We start from the raw sequence: 17879 nt of genomic DNA, 5'->3' as shown, positions 1-17879 counted from the left end.
CAAAGGATACACTCCCTCCCTGCAGGGCCTTCAGTGAAAGGAAATTATTTGTACTTCTAGTCATGTGCTTCGAGCAGCCGCTATCCATGTACCACTGTTGACTGCTCCCTCTCACTGTTCCCTGCACAAGGAAATCAAGGGTTAGACTTAGGAACCCAAACAAGTTTGGGTCCCTTGTAATGAGGAAAGGGGTGAATGAGGGCTCTTTTGGTTCAAGCAGGCATTATACGTTTTTTATGTGAAGGACCAGGTTCCCTAGCAGCAGTTACTTTTTCAGCAAAAACTTTGTTTTTCTGTTGAGACTGAATTCTGGCCTTACAATTTTCTTTAAAGTTCCCAGTGTTGCCACAGTGAGTGCAAAGCCAATTGTCAGGTACAGTAACGTACTTGCTATAAGGGTTGTAGGGAGTTTTTCCCCTTTGGAACCCGATTCCCTGCCTGTTTCCCCATTGTTGGTGTACATGGCAGTGATAGCATCAGAGGACCAGGTCCACTTAAGTGATTTTTCAAGATCACTCTTCACTCTTCCTAGTTCTTCCTGAAGTTGTTTGTTTTTCTCAAGCTCAGCACACAGACTAGACTTTACTGAATTTAACTCACTTTCAAGCTTAATGTGTGCCTCACTTGCAACTTCCTTTCCCTTTTGAGAATTTTCAGGCCTACTTTCCATTTTAAGTTCCCCAATTGTTTCCTTTAAGTTTACAACCACCACTAATAGGTCATCTCTCTCATGCTCAATGTTAGCATTACCCTCAGTTAAAACCTCTTTTTCTTTCTTCAGACTCTCAATGGTTTCCTCTAAGTCTACCACCACAACTACTAGATCTTCTCTCGATTGTTCTGCTTCTCCTAGTTCCACAGTTAAGGCATCTTTATTATTTATAAGACTATGATAAGCATCAATTAAAATATTTGTCAAAGACATTAGTTTTTTCGGAGAATAATACTTTAGATTTCTTTGAACATCAAGAAATTTACCTCATCATCCTTTTCTTCTTCATCCTCATCAGATTTTGCCATCAATGCAAATATGGACTCATATTTTGCAGCTTTGCTTTCAACGGCCATCATGAAGGTGTCTGCCTGTTCATCATCACCCTCAGATTCACTAGAGGAATCTCCTCAGGCATCCAGAGCATGCTTTACAATATTATCAGCGAACTCTCTTCTCTTGAACTTTCTGTCGGGGACCGGGTTCCTCTTAACCATCTTGTCAGCATTGTGTTTGTAATGGTCCTGATTGTGGAGAGGACAGTCTTTGATAAAATGTCCTCACTTTCTGCACCTGTGACAACAATCGTATCCTTTAGTGTTTCTGCTAGAGCTACCCTTCTTGGGAATGCCTCCATTTCTACGAACCATTTTCTGAACTCTTGGTGGTCTGTCGGTTGATTGACATTCCTCGAAGTTTGGTGGAGCATCCATGTAGATCCTTTCTAGGTGTTAACCTTTTAGAAAGAACCTGCTCTGATACCAATTGATAGAAACTAAGCGTCCACCAAACTGTAAAGAGAACTGGGTTCTCTATTAGTTTTCACTGTAAGCAACAGACTGTAAAACCAAACAGTATAGGGAATCAGGTTCTCTATTTGTTCCCATAGCAAATCGATAGTAAATAAAGAACATAGAGAAATTTTACGTGGAAAACTCCTAGCTCAACGGGATTAAAAACCACGACCTACCCTTGTAGGATTTCAACTTCACTACTGAGCAATCTTTAGATTATAACCTATTGTAACCTAGGAATTAACCTCTTAATCCCTCACTAACTTGTAACTACACTATTACAAGCCACTTTGTAATAACTCTATTACAAAGACTTAATCACTCACTAACTTGTAACAACACTATTACAAGCCACTTTGTAATAACTCTATTACAAAGACTTCACAACTCGACTAAATCTAGCCAAGACACAAACACAAGGGTTTATGATTTACAAAGGGTTTCCTACACAATGCTTCTAACTAAGCTAAGTAGGAGTTACAAATGAAGAACAAATAACAAAGACTCAACAAACCTAAGGACTTAAGATATCTTCAATCTTTGGATCTGGTCCTTGAGGTTGCAGCAGCTTTGTTCTTGAGAGAGGTTGTGTCTAGCACTTGAGAGAATATTTTCTTTTGATTTTGCAAGTGTTAGAGAAATGAAATCCGTTGCCTCATGTTGATAATATGTGTGTGTGATGTCATCAAGGATGATGCAATAAAGTGCCCTTTAGTTTGGCCTTAGCAAGCTACAGCTATGCTACTAGACTGCTGCCAGACGGTATAGTGCAGTAGCCTGCTAGACGGTACAATGCAACAGCTTTTACAGCTGTATAGTTGACTGTATAACGACGAGGGGAACTGATCCCTATCTGGTCCCTCTGTTGTTTCCTTATCTGATTTCATTGAGAATTGAACCAGACATCTAACTAGTTATTCTGAATGCAAGGGAACTTAATTGTATCAGATTCCTTATCTTGTTCTCTCATGAAGTAAGTTGTTTTACCTTCCTTGATTGTATTTATACATGTGTGACATCACTTACAATGATGTAACCAAGGTAGGCAAAAAACCTTCCACAGAAAGTTGACTGTTGCACTGTTCCTGTGCAGTAGCGTCTGCAGGCAGCAGCTTTCCAGCAGGAGAGTTGGCTTCATACAGTCTCCCCGGGAACTGGTAGGGACTTGGTCCCTCAGCTGTTCCTTCCACTCTGAAGAGTTGAGTTATATCCCACGCTGGATCCCAACCTGGAACTTTGTGATCTTAAGGTCTTGTAAATGTGTAACACGTTCCTTATCTGGTTCTGAATGGTAAATTTGTTAGATAATCAAAACATAAAGTAAAGTACTTATGCCCAAAGTACTTGTAACCTATCAGCTTTAAATTGCAAGGTCCAGATTATGTTAACCCAATATACTTCGTCTGTTGCAGTTACTCCTAAATAGTAAATATACTTGTCATTTTAGACAATCAAAAAAGTTAATTATTTCATATTAATTTGAAATTAGCATTAGTTGTTCTAAATTTAGAGACACATGAATACAGTTAACATATTTTTTGAAAAATAGATTTAATGTGGTCAAAGATTAAAGAATTAATAAGGATAAATTAATAAAATTACTCTTCTGATTAACATTTTCTTAGATGACGTGTAAAAACTTTTCATGACAACTAAATGCAACAGGAGTATTACGTTTCATGTCTAAAATATGGACTTCCATGTCCTCACATCAGTTTTTTTGTTTTGAATTTAACAATTAAATGCTAATTTAGTTGATACTCTTAAATGTCAATGTAATTAAAACTTGCTTCCCTTCTTTACATAATTTATTTAAAGCCCTCATATAAACACTAAGCTTGGTCCAGTACTGCTCGACAAGCTAGTAACGTATGTAATTTCTTAACCTCCTCTTCTTCTATGAGAGTTAACGAGAATAGGTAAAAAAAAATTCATTATTGATTCTATATTCTGGAAATAATTTGTTTCACCTTGTATTGCATTGCGTCACAAATTTCTTGGCTTGAATAGATGAATATAAACTAACATATATGCACGTTTAGTAATTGCAATTCTCAAATTTTGCCTTTTTCAATGTACTTCTTATTTAATTCATAGTATATTATAACTTATTCTTTTTTTCCTTTTTGAAACATTTTCAGTGAAAATATGAGTTCGAGATTAATTATGGTTGCTCTTATCGGTGCTCTCGCTTGCGGAATCAATGGCGATAGGAGTTATAGTAGGAAACTGTTCGAAGGTGGCTTAGTGTTCCCTGATGATAACACATATTCCACTCAAATTCCTACAACAGATGCTGATGGATGCATGGATAACCCACTAGAGCTGTTAAACGATGGCCAAGACGTTAATTTGGTTTCTGCTATTGATCAATCGAATTCAAATGGCTTTAATTTTGTTCCGGTAATTGATCAATCGGGATTGAATCACTTTGGTTGTTAAACGGTGGCCAAGATGTTAATTTGGATCCTGCCATTGATAAATCGAATTCATATAGCTTTAATTTTATTCCAGTAGCTGATCAATTGAATCCACATGGCTTTGAACCACTTGGGTTGTTAAACGATGGCCAAGACGTTAATTTGCTCCCTGCGACTGATCAATCGAATTCAGATGGGTCTAATTTTATTCCAGTAATTGACCAATCGAATCCATATGGCTTTGAGCCACTGGGGCTGTTAAACAGTGGTCAAGGCGTTAATTTGGTTCCTGCTACTACTGATCAATCGAATTCAGATGGCTTTAATTTTGGTTCCATAACTGACCAACTGAATCCATACGGCTTTGAGACATAGGAGTTGTTAAACAGTGGCCAAGGCATTAAGTTGTTTCCTACCACTGATCAATCGATTTTAGATGGTTTTAATTTTGTTCCGTTAACTTATCAATCGAATTCAGATGTCTTTGAGCCGATAGTAAATGGTGGCCAAAGCGTTAATTTGATTCCTGTTACTGATCAATCGGATTCAAATGGCTTTAATTTTGATCAGGTAACTGATCAATCAAATCCAGATAGAGTTGATTCCTGAAACTGATCAATTGAATTCAGATGGCTTTAATTTTGTTACGGTAATTGATCAATCGGAGTTTGATTTTTGTAACTGATCAAGCGAATCCATAAACAAAGATACTTAAAACTCTTTTTATTAGCCCGTAAAATTTAAATGTAAAATATGTATTTCTGAATTTTAACTGGTATAATTTATTTTACGAAGAAAGACGTATATACAATGTTTATGAGTTATTGATGGGAGAAATTTAAAAATAGTCAGATTGTCGTTCAAAAATAGCCCAGTTTCAAAAGTAATCGAAATTTAGCCACTTTTTATGTAAAGATAAATTTGAGCGAAAACACTGTTCAAAACCCGGAAAATACGCCAGTATATTATACTGGAGTTCCAGGATAAGTATGCTGGAACTCCAGCATAATATGATGGAGTTCCAGCATAAGTACACTAGAACACCAGCATAATGTACCGGAGTTCCAGCAAGTATAATTGTACAATATAATATACTGGAGTTTGGAGCATCGGTGCTCCAGTCTCTAGTATATTATACTGGAGTCAGCAAAGTATACCGGTCCAGCATAATATGCTGGAGTTCATACACAGGTGCACGGAACTCCAGTATATTATGCTGGACCGGTCTCTGTTGTAGCAAAATAGTGGCTACTTTTCATTGAATTCGTAAACGCTGGCTATTTTTGAATGACCAGTCCAAAAACTGGTTATACCGTGCTATTTGTGGTTGAGTCCAGCATCGATAAAGTTTTCTTTCATTGTCTAGAGAAGCCAACACTAATATCTTGGATTTCAAGTTGACTCCTTTGTGTTTCATTTATTGCATGGATTAGTTCATATTGAAAAAGCAGCAGATGCAAATTACATAAATCTATGAATAAATTTACTAAATTTAATATTTTTGACTGCAGAATACTGAATGATGAGTCCTTATACCCGGGAAAAATACATCTATTCCGTCATATGGTACTTTTAAAGTCGTATAAAGCTTTGCTTCACAGAATAATGCGCTTCATTGCTTGCTTTTTGGTTCAAGCCGTGAATATAGCTGCTTTTTTGCGCTTTTTTACTTTAAAAATCATTGAGCTACTAAATTTATGCCAAAAAAAAAAAAGGAAAAGAAACCAATCCAAGGAAACAAAAAAGAAATCCAACAGCTTGTGTATGTCAATAATCATAATCTAGCATGTTGGGACCAAAACATTTGTCTACTATTGAAGTTTAATTGTTTGCACTTTCAATATTCATAAAGATAATCAGCAAATAAAAAAACCATAAATTTTGCATCAATTGCTTTCTATAAACTCTCAACTATGCTACTGTTTAGAGCAATCAGCAGCTTTGAAAGATATACTTCTCCTCTTTAAGTCATAACCAACCAAGAAATTCATCTGTGCAATATTCCCATAAATTGAAACACCATATGATGCAGCAAAAGCAAAACACATGGAGCTTTCACTTGTCTCAATAAATGTATTTAATGGACCCAACTTCAAATCTGCACCTTTAAAATGCATAGTTATGATTGGAATTTCCTCAATTGACAAAGATTTATAGCACAAACTCAGTGCACCTGTTGGATCTGTTACTGTTGGTAATTTAATTTCCTCCTTCACCATTGCTTCTAATTTAACGTATATTTCGGGCGAAAACAGCGTTAACACAGTCCCTGAGTCCAAAACAATATTTCCCTCTCCGAAAGAAAAAGATACCTTTCGAAAATCCAATCTTTTTTTACCCACACTTACACCTTTTAGTGTGAGAAAATAAAAGGTTGCTGGAGATTTTTTAGCTAAAGGTGTTGTCACAACTTTATTACCCAAAACAATAGCATTAGTACCAAAATGTATTTTGCTTTTGTGAACATGATTGTGTTGAGATAACGGAGCTAAACAATAAGAGAATTTACATCCAGAGGATCCCATTTGGGAAATTAGTGAAAATTTTCCACCTCCTAATCCTACAATGCCTGACTCTTTGTCACCACTGAATGTACCTGCATTATTGTGTCCACACCCAATAATGGTGTTTTTTAAGGAGACTTGTGTATTTTTCGACGAACCAAATCGTATCGTCTCTGTCGCTAAATCACCAACACTGTATGATTGATCTCCATACATGACTTGATATTCACAAGTCCTTTTTGTTCTGTTGCAAGAAGTTGAAAATGGGGCATGACACTTTTTAGAATTACAAGGTAAGGATTTGTACGTAGAGGATTTTTTCGGGTTGAAGAGACGAGGTTGTTGCTTGAAACAATTTTTACAAGGCAAACACTGTGTCCAAGTAAGATCACTACCAGTATCAGCAACTCCTAAGGTATGTACAGGGGGTGTACCTAAGGAGAATTTCATTAGATACTCTCCATTGTTAGAAGCAACAATGATCGAGGATCTTGAACCAAAATCTTTAGAACGATTGAAAGAGCGATGAAATGAATTGCTCATTCGCTTTGTGTAACTTAAGGAAGGATCATAAAAGGGGGAATTTGGTGAATCTCTATGAACGAGATCAAGGCTAAAACCATTGTTCGTGGCTTTGGTGAAGGCAAATATTGAAGCTAGAATAGCAGAGATGATGAAAAATGAATAATGTGTTACAGTATTTGCCATGGTTTTAGTCATTTCAGGCATTTGCTTTGTTAGCAATTGACTGTGTGATGTGATTTATATTGGCAGGACATCTATTCAAAATGAGGAGATTAAAGTTTTTCTTTAATTAGATTAAGGAGTTAAGGAGGTTACATTAATCCGGAAATATAATGATGTAATCTGTAATTCTATTTCAATTACTACTATTTAATAATTTTATTGTCTGATATGCCAAGCTTTGTTTGACGTCTGATGATGTCAATGCCTGAGTAGAATCAGCTATTTTTCAATCTTATAGCATACTAATTTCTAACTAATCTATTGTATATAACAAAAATTAAACTTTATTGGAACTGTCCAGTTATTTTTAATTTGACTTCAATGTCAGTTTGGTATAGTTAACTTTTGGTACTGTACTTTAAATTAAATAAAAAAAAGAATATAGAATAATAACAAATTTAGCAGAACACCAAAAAAAACTTAAATTATCCGTCTAAATCAAGAGAACTGGATATCACCAAGAAAAGAGTCATCTCATCTATCTATATCTCCATACTGAATATACTAACCCCTTCCAAGTCTAGATAAAATGCCAGGTTTCTGATCTTTCCTTTCTTCTTATTTTTGGTTGTATTCTAAAAGCCAAAGACAACAACAACGACCCAGTGAAAACCCACTAGTAGGGTCTGGGGAGGATAGTGTGTACGCAAACCTTACCCCTACCCCGAGGGAGTAGAGAGGGTGTTTCCGATAGACCCTCGGCTCAGAAGACGAAAAGAGGCAATATATCAGTATTCTAAAAGCCAAAGCAATGTGATTTTTTCTTACTATTTTGCTTTGGGTGCAAGAGAGGATACAAAAACAAATTACAGTTCCGTTGCTAATTGAGCAGTTTAGATACAGAAATCATAGACCTTTGGTACTTATGCACAATCTAATTGAAAACTCCTTGATCAGTTTAGGTACAAAAATCATAGACCTTTGGTACTTGGCACAATCTAATTGAAAACTCCTGTTTAACGCAAATGATCTAAAAACCAATGTGGTGTTATTTTACAAGAACAACAAAATAGTGTATTCTCACTTTTGCTCCAACTCTAGGTCAAATGACAAATTATAAAGATGTATCCTCACCTCGCTCACGTGCAATAGAAGCTGAAAGAATTGCAAGATCGCGATTCAAGAGTGTAAGAGCAGTTTCACATTCGGAGATTATTCTAGTCACGGAAGATGGCTCGCCAGCCACTGTTTCAGATGAACCAAGAGCTACAGCTGCATGTGAATCCCGAAGATTCTTCAAGTTCCCCAGGAACTGTCAGAGATGTCAAGACAAAGCAGTGACTCAATGTATATACTCTTGAAAATGGCATTAGCAAATCAGAAGGAAATAAACAAGACTGAAGCAACCACCAGACTAAATAATGCCAAAGAAAGCTAAAACAACTCTTCCTAATAGAAGGGATGGACAACGAGAAGAGAACCATTGTCATCTATGCTCCTATCTGCATTCGAGGTGTTATCAGCAAAGCGTGCAACATTGGTAGAACCTCTTTTGTCACCTTAGAACTGACTCAAACCTTTCAAAATTTAATTATACAGGCTTTTTGTCCATAAAACACTAATAAATCCATATCCTGAACAAACATATATTTCATATGAAGTACCTTCCAGAGCATCTTATATGCTTCCAATAGTCTATTGGCAGCTGGCCCAAAACCATGCAGTTGTGGTACTTCCATCATGTGCGTCCACGGACGAATTTCCTACAGTTATAACATCTCCAATATGTCATGAAGAGAATATACAAACACAAAATGTTAGAAGGGACATATAAAGACAGTGAGCCAAAGGGTAGGGAAGGGGGATTTGGTTTGGGGTTCCATCACAAAATACCAGCCTCTCAATAGAATGCAATTAATGAAGATAACCACAGGAGACATAATAGATGAATATGGAGAAAATATAACCTTTGTGTAGATTGTGTTGAAGGTTCTTGCGGTGTCTAAAAAAGATTCCAAATGTCCCCGTAGTTTCGCTTCAACATCTACATATTCCTCATCTGGGTTGTATGGATGCTATAAGAGAAGAATTAACCATGACTTCCAGTTGAACACAAAATATAACCAATTTGAAGCTAATATACATAGTAGCTGAAACTAAATACAAGGAAAAGAAAGCAGTGAGTGCTGAGAGGATAAACCTTTGATGCTAAATCATCAACCATTTCCTGAAGACTCAGAAGCCTATTTGATTGATCTGAAAGTTGCTTCTCCAAATCAGATATGTCTGGCCTGCAAGTGAACTTCGATTAAATCAGTAGAAAGTTACCATATATAGGAAATATAGCAAATGGTATACTATGTTTCTTCAAGCAAGCAGGCATATGTAGCTTTGTTTTCAAAAAGGATGATATCTCACCAAATAACTGCCGGCTAACAAGTCAGAAGTGGAACAAGACCATTACAGTTAATATTGAAGAATACAACCCAGAAAAATATTTATATAAACATAAGCAGTTTCAAAGAAAAGCAAAGATTACAAATTAATCATTGTTTTCAGTAGTCTTTCTGTTCTTTATTCTTTTCCTTTCGAGTTCTTTAATACTTTGCAGTCGTTCTTCCTTTTACCAACTGACCATTTGCTCCACCCAAGAATTCATTATATAGATCCATAAATAGCACCTTAATCAGCCAAGAGCAGCAAACAACTGAAGCAATCTACCCCGCCAATTCAACATCCCACCCCCACAACCTCCTTTTTTTTTCTTCAGCTTTTTCAGATTGCCTCTAGTCTTCACGTCTAGCCTCTACAAAGCTCCAGGGATAACCAAGATGCAATGTAGGAACAGAAGAGCCTGCAGTAAGAGACAGAAGTCCATATGGACCTTGGAATTGATATCAAACAACTAGTTTTGGCTAGGGTGGTTTGGACTTCATCCATATCGACCTCTGAATCAATATTGCACTTCTACTTTTGGCTAGGATAGTTTTGCGATAGAAGGAAATTAGATTGAAGTGTTGTTCCACACGGGAATGCAAGTTATACTAAGTCTTCCTGAAGGATCCAAATACAAATGAGGGCTGGAATGATAACTTTCACCAGCTAATCAGCACTCAGCAGCCGGACAACAACTCAAAACTCGTGCCCTTGAGTAAATTCTGAAGGCTTTTACAAAACCTTTTTCCAAGTTCCAATTCTATTTTGCAATTATACCATATCCTACCATAGATACAGAGATGGAATTTTTTATAAGGAAAAAAAATGGATTGCATCTACACCAGAGGCCATAGTTTACTTTTGTTTCCAATTAGCTGGTAAAACTTTCCAAAATTGGAAGAAAAAGAAAGCACTAGAAACCTTAGAAACCAAGCAACGGCCAAATTACTCTTTCACTTGGCTTACACTATCGTGTGCACTTGAGGAATCTTTTGTCGGTCAAGACCTTTTTGAACTTTCAGGGACAGTGGGTCATGGAACTTGAAGCCAAGACCTCAAGTACGCGTCGACTAAATTGCAGGTGCAGAAGCAGCAGTGATTCAAATAGTTCTCACTTTAGGTTCTTCAGTTGAATACAAATTTTCATATGGGTCTTTTTCCCCTTTTCCGAAGCCCAATATGACTTTATCAGTTCCCTTTGGAAGAACATAACATATTCAATAAGTAAACAAATTCATCGTGCAATTTGAAGGAGAAAAAGAAATCTTCCTTACAAAGGATAGATAGACTGGATCTGAACATCGGCAGGAAACAGTTTGCATTCTTCTGAGAAAATTTGACCCTGCTTTTCAGCTATGGCATCGATCAATTGAATATCCTTTGCTACCTGCTCATCAACACTATGAGGAGAAAAAAAACAATAAAAGTGTTTCATATATAAATTGAAAACCAAAACTTGAGATGAAATGTGAATTTCAAAGTATGTTCAGAAAAAAATCTCCACAATCATTAAGGTTCAGTCAAACAATTAACCTCCATTCAGGGTTATCAGCATAAATGCTTGCCTCCACAAGATCCACAATAAGGCGTAGCATTTCCATACGATCTTCATAACTACCCCGTCCCTGCAACAGATTCAGCATAACAATTTTTGTCTTAGAAATAATCAAAAACCTCAAAACTATTGGAAGCAATAGAACATTCCAAGCCTAACGACAAAGATGCTACAGAATATAATTATTTTCTGGATCATCAAAAGAAGTAATCCTTATGTTTTAAACATCGGAATATCCCGTCAACCAAACTCCACAAAAACCTACAATCCCACTTGCAAAGTTGACTTTCCACCTCCCAATGCATGTCCTTTATACTGAATAGATAACATCAAGAAGTACATGCTTTTCCTGGAGCAAATAATGTTCATATCCTCTTCACTTGGGGTGGCCTACCAGCAATTGGTGATACTATAAAGATTCCAATTCCCTCACAAACGAACTAACTGAAGCAAAGTTAAAAAGCAAGACTACAATGTAAGACCTAAAAGGGAATTTTAAATGATAGCTAGCATGACAAGTTCTTCCATCATGCTTCATATAGAAGAATATTTATATTTTTCAAGCATGAATCCGGATCGGCATATTTATTTCCATTCCTGTTATTAATATTGCTACCTACGTTAGAGGCATGTATCATGGATCTTTGTGTGAAAAGTATTCTGTAGCTTTCATCAAGTGGATATTTCTTCAACTGGCTCCAAGTTTGCATATGTTGAAGCTCAAAGGGAGAAAAAGTTTTATGTGCCAAAACCAATAGTGAGAAAAGAAAGAAGCCTTTTAAGCTCCAAGGTCGCCATCTGACCTGTAGGTATACACCATCGGAGAAGCTTTCAGTTCACTTGAGGGTGAGGTGTTGCTCATTACTCAACCCAGGGAAACCCAACTATTCCCACAGAAAACACTAATCTTCTAAAAAATCACCAATACGCTATGTCGACAAAAATGAGATTGATAGTTTACTGAAACACAATGTAGAGGCCCCTTTCTTAGCTGTATTTTCCTTTATCATATATCCTGATGACAAATGGCTAAAAAGGAACACCACTAAACTTTAATAAGAATAGGAAGTTTAACGAAGTATAAGCACAACTTGCTGAAGGAGCCAGCAATAACAAGGGCAAACAACAAGATCTTTTTTTTTTTCATTTTCAGGAAACTAGTCGACTTTGCATTGTTAAGGACATTTGTTATTTTATCATATCGACTAAGAGATTGTCCTTTTCTGCAGGTTTGAGTCAATTAAGATAAACTTTTTGGTGCCCACCTAGTCTTCAACCTCTCTAATTCAATTTAACAAACACACATTGTAACATAACACAAACTTAACACCGCTGAGACAAGTACACCAACCTTATAATTGTGGGAGGATCAGTATATTAATAGTTCAAACATTGACACAAGTCTAAGTGTCACCAAGAAATTCATAAGTTTTGCACTTTTTTTATCTCTCTCATACGCTGAAAGATATATGACACATAACAATTACAGATAACATCTATTTCATGCCATCTAAAGGCTCTATCATGACATTAAAAAGGACAAAAGCTTATAAGTGTGGGTGTCACAAGAGCCAAAGGAAATACAATAACCCCTGCACTTCCTGAGATAGCCACGAACTATACCTTAAAGTGATTCAGAATTAATAGTAGTTCTACTTCTATCAATTCTCCATGAGCTTATTAAGGACAGACGAACCCTAGCTTTGAACCTTTGAGACCATATAAAGTGCCATATCTAAATATTGACCTGAGATCACAGACTTTACCACCCAAATTAAAGTCATCATCAACATAAAGAAAGGTTGATTCCTACACTACTAGATAATAATGTGCTATCATAATTGAGAAATTCAAATTTTTTTTTTTTTTGGTACTGATGGTACCCAGGACGGCTTGCATGGCCTTAGCTATTCCATGAGTACCTGCTACCTCCACCAATCTGAGTGCCAAGTAACTCCGTCTACCAAAACTTAGCTAGATGGGAAAAGGTCCAAATTTTCATTTTATAAGGATGATCCAACTAAATTTTAAGTTTTAGTTGCCTTCGTCCATGTATAGTTTGTTAAATGAGAATCATTGGCCCAGCCAAAAGGGGATTCTAGGAATCAGAAACATTCTAACCAGACATGATAAGCAATCCGAAGGATATTGCCATCAGAAGTTGTCTCCTACGTCTAATTAGAAAACTGCAAGTTTCTTTCACAAATTTTACCATTAATTTTGTTGAATATTCCTTTCTCCATAAAAAATTATAAAGTCCTTTTACAACCCTAAAAGTCAACAGCGAAAATTGAGATGAAGAGTCAAAGGGGCAGCACTTAGCCTTAAGCAAGTAAATAAAGTAAAACACTTTCAATGTCATATTTTATCTCTTTGTTTGAGTCGATTCAATTAGCTTAGCCTTTAATCATAAATTATGTGAAATTTCATGTCACTACTTCACAGTCCACAAGCCTAAAAGATTCAGATTGCAAATTCTTCCAACATCCTAGTATAGGCCTATGATCAGTAGGGATCAGTTGCAAACTATTACAAGATGCCGAGAATCCAAATACATCAACCAACGGCACATTACATACAATGAAGTATACTATCCATCTAAAAGGAAGAAAAAGAAAGAGGGACGCACTTGGATGGCTTCTGGATCAACAGTAGTAGTAATGCCTAGAAACTTTGCAATCTCTGCTAAATCTGCCAAAAAGACAAAAATGTACCCGATCAAAGGAAACATAAGAAGCAATGTTTTCCTCCAATTACTCAGGACCTACCCTAAAATAAACATTTTCAAGGACTTTTTGATTATTCCAATTGAAATATTCAAGTAGGACTTTCGTAGGGGAGCAAAAAGAAAGCTCTTTACTACAACAACACCACCTCAAGCCCAAACAAGTTGGGTCGGCTATATGAATCCTCACTACCGCGTAAGTCGTAACTCCATTTAAACTCATCTCATGCCGATATTATATACTTTGTGTATATTTTAGGACCTACAATAAAAGTGCTAACATTTAAAACATATTCTCAACTAAAATGTGTCGCTGGTATAGATCTTTTCTTCCATTGTGCTGTATCTTTTCCTAGGTCTGCATGGATCCCCAGAAATTCTAAAAAGAAAGCTATTTACTGATATTAAAAATCTAAACTCATTAGATGCTGACGAACAGATATGGCCATACTAAGATCAAAACTTCAATAAGAACAATCAAGCAAGATACACTGCGTTGCCAAATAAATGCACCAAAACTGGAATTCTAGTCTTAGCCTTTCTACTTAAGGCCCTGTATGATCCAATTAGAAAACAAATAGAACTCCAGATGCTATAAGCTTCGTTTTTCTCAAATGGATCCATGAACAGTAATTTCCAAAATCAAACAAAAAGGGTTTAGCAAGGGTATTAGAAAAAAGTTCAATACACTGAATGCGAGAAGTCTCCTCATCACGATCCACGGCATTATCCCCTTGTAGATTTTGTTGAGAAAATGGTGACTTGTCCCCTAATAACCTGTAAATGAAGATTAAGGAAAATAAAGATCGTGCATTTATAGATAATACTTGTATTTAACAGAGGAAAAAGGATTAAAAGAGGGTGTACTTGAAGAAAAGCCATTCGAGAAGTGCGTATCGTTCCATGCCGGCAAAGAGAAGGGACTGAGAAGGGGCATTGGCTCTTGGATAATTCAATGTTCCCAATTTCTTCTGTATTTCTTCCATTTGCTTCGCTGCCATTGTCAATTTCGATTGTTCTTCACAATTGGGCTTTGGGATTTACTGGCGAAGCTGAAAGACGTGAGAGCGTTTGAATTTGGTGAAGTTTTACTGTGGTTTGAAGAAGATATGAACTTCGTAAGTCAAAAAAGAAGCATCTCAAGTTAAAATTGAAAAATCGAACAGTTATAGGAGGGCGAAAGTTAATAATTTTACTTGAGAATTTAGACTTTTAAAAATAGGGTAAATTATGAGATACACATAGAGATTATAGAGTGGATAATGATATTTTAAGACATTTTTTTATTTTGTAATACAATAAAAGAGAAATGGTATTTGTTGAGTTAATATTTATCTGATGTGCATTGTGTAATTACTTCCATGACTTTATAAATGTTGTTATAAATAGAATTGTATTTATGGTGAATGTCTATATTTAGAGAGATTTTAGGGTTCATTGCTAGGTGTCTAAGTCACCCTCTCCCAATAGAGGGTTCTCTTCTATTGTAATTCATCCCATATCAATAAGAATTATCTCTCTACTTTTCTCTGTACTATTCTTATTCTTTATTGTTTCATAACACGTTATCAGCACGAGACTCTAACCAATTGAGTAGAAGCTTTGGGATTGATCATAATGATTGTCAGTTGTTCTATGAATTTCCTTCATGATTAAATTATGGATTTAAGGTATGTATATTACCGTATTTTTCTCTTTTATTCTGTAATTTAATTTTAAATACAAGCAAAGACAATAAATTTTGATTACAACTCTAGTGGAGTTTGTAAGAAATTATAACCACCCAAAGTGGTAAAATTTCTATGTCTTGCCATGATCAAATTCAGATTGTGGGCAAAGAGTTGAAAACTCGTCCCATTGAATTTGCTCCATTCTCATTCCTTTAAGAGAATGTGATAGCAATATGTGATAAGTCTGAAAGAAGACAAAATTATTACCGTGAATGTATCGATGGATGTGGACGTGGCAATAGACGAAATTATAATCGTCATCATTGTGATAATGAGAATAATTAGGATTCTCAAAATAATCCTTCACTATCTGAAAGTAATATTTGTCATCGATTGACATGAGATTTTATAAAGCACATATAGATGATTATGGTCCATTCATGTTGTGAATGTGACAACATCTGATTTATGAATACATATTCATTCTTGGAGGAATATGAACGTGCTAGTGGTAGTGAATATACCGCGCTCACCTCTAGAAGGAGGTTTGAGAGGAAATAAGAAAAGAATGTCATTATTATGGCATAAATGGTCATTGGTCACGTACTTATTGTACGCCAAAATATTTTGGCATTGTGATTATTAAAAGACAATGGTAATGCAAGAAACATATCTTGCACATAATTTTGACCATAACCATAATGGTATAACTTTCTCTTTAAAAGAGATATTCACCATATGGATGTTGATGAATATGTGGTACTACAAAATTAATTGAGAGCTCTGCAAGAGCAAATTATACTATTTTGGAGAAACAAAATTGATTACTAATAAGGTATTGTGTTGTAGTAAGTCTCAAAGAAATTTATTCAGTTTCCAAAGTATACGCGAAAGCGCTTGATTATATTGAGACTATAAATAAAGGAAAGATTTAATATATTCTTTTACTACAACTTGTAGCTGGGTAATATGTATGTGAAAAGCTACCCGCTTTATTCTCCAGTTTATACTACACAAATAAAAGAATACCACAATAAAGTGGATGTTTATTGATATAAAAACCCATATCATAATAAACTTGGAGTTTATTGATAATTGCACACGTCATGATGTAAATCTGAAATTTATCAATATTGATAATTTATTCAATTGACATAACTAGTTTAGCCATATCAATTTAAGTATGATGTGCAAAAATAAAAGAGAGTTCATATGGGTAAATATTAAAGAACTAGAAAGTTCTTTACGGATTCTCTTACGTTGCTTGTTCTTATTAATTAATAGACCAACTAAAATTGGGATTGAATCCCATGATGCTGGAAATATCAAAGATGAATATGAGCCTATTCATCTGTCATGTATACCATATAAGATGCATCTATGAGATGGTTACATGTGCGATTATTATTAACCCGCAACATGGTGTTTGCGAGGTAACTTGCTCAATAATTTGATTTAGAGCATAATTTCCAGATTTTCTATTCAAGAAGTTCATCTTGATAAGTTGGTTTACATCACAGTTGGTTTAGCAAAATGATTTATTAAGTGCCTCTACTTAATAGCTAAACAATTGCTTATGAGAACAAAGTTATCTATATCAGTTTGATATACGTTATATACCAAAGTATATTATTTTCTCCCCTCACAAGTGGTTCAGGGTCAGGAACCAAATAATTTCATCTTATTATTATTGATGTGCGGTGTAGATTTTGATTAACACCATAACGCACAAAGGGGGATTCTCAAAGTTGAGCCAAGTTAGTTTTTCTAACATGAGGGGAAGACATGATAAACAGTTGAGAAAAAGTTACATGGAATGAATTATTATTTATACATCTCGATCCTCGAATAAGATATATGAACTTGAAGTTCATAAAAGGATAATTCATTTGCAATATATTGCAAAGCATGCCAGACGCATTTGCTGGCCCAAAGAAAGTAATTATATTCTCATTGCAAATGCTCCTATTAAGTCCTAGAATGACAAAGTCTATGGTAAGCTTAAAGCGTATAGACAATCGGTTTCAAATAAACTTCTTGATAAAGAAGATGAGCAAATGATCAAAATGATCATAATAAAGGAGGCAAGTGATCTAGAAGATACATGACATAACACTTCATAAAATATCTTGAGAGACTCAGGTACCTGAAAATATAAATGAAGAGATCTCTATTTTATGTATTTATGAAAAAATATTGAAACTGATATAAAATGTTTGTCGACGACATCTATGATAGCGCTAAATATATATATATATATGAGGATCTTAAGTCTGAAGAAACAATTCGAATAGAATTGGTTTCATATAAAAGACATGTAGTTTTGAACGTGTAGTTCAAACACTTGAAAGTATAAAGTCAATGGTATGTGCAATC

General features: G+C 35.4%; 3 protein-coding genes across 3 annotated transcripts; 1 reads left to right on the top strand and 2 right to left on the bottom strand.

Annotated features, from left to right (window-relative positions):
• The first annotated feature begins 3366 nt into the window (after positions 1-3366).
• LOC109211252 lies at positions 3367-4398 on the top strand. Its single transcript, XM_019374766.1, has 2 exons — positions 3367-3425; positions 3648-4398. The coding sequence occupies exons 1-2, from the start codon at positions 3406-3408 to the stop codon at positions 3946-3948; spliced, it is 321 nt and encodes a 106-aa protein (XP_019230311.1). The 5' UTR covers positions 3367-3405; the 3' UTR covers positions 3949-4398.
• A 1444-nt stretch (positions 4399-5842) lies between these two features.
• LOC109211251 (aspartic proteinase CDR1-like) lies at positions 5843-7138 on the bottom strand. Its single transcript, XM_019374765.1, has one exon. It carries the CDS (start codon positions 7136-7138, stop codon positions 5843-5845), a length of 1296 nt encoding a protein of 431 aa, XP_019230310.1.
• An 809-nt stretch (positions 7139-7947) lies between these two features.
• LOC109211256 (AUGMIN subunit 7) lies at positions 7948-14834 on the bottom strand. The gene is made up of 9 exons (XM_019374771.1): positions 14701-14834; positions 14522-14610; positions 13738-13799; positions 11087-11178; positions 10828-10953; positions 9318-9408; positions 9085-9192; positions 8782-8880; positions 7948-8429 (listed from the first exon to the last, which is right to left on the bottom strand). The coding sequence occupies exons 1-9, from the start codon at positions 14832-14834 to the stop codon at positions 8232-8234; spliced, it is 999 nt and encodes a 332-aa protein (XP_019230316.1). The 3' UTR covers positions 7948-8231.
• Between the last annotated feature and the right edge of the window lie 3045 nt (positions 14835-17879).

This window comes from Nicotiana attenuata, unplaced genomic scaffold, assembly GCF_001879085.1.
Source record: "Nicotiana attenuata strain UT unplaced genomic scaffold, NIATTr2, whole genome shotgun sequence".
In the NCBI taxonomy this organism is placed as follows: Eukaryota; Viridiplantae; Streptophyta; class Magnoliopsida; order Solanales; family Solanaceae; genus Nicotiana; species Nicotiana attenuata.
The sequence above is the reverse complement of the archived record's forward strand: the minus strand, read 5'-3'. Positions and strand labels throughout refer to the sequence as shown.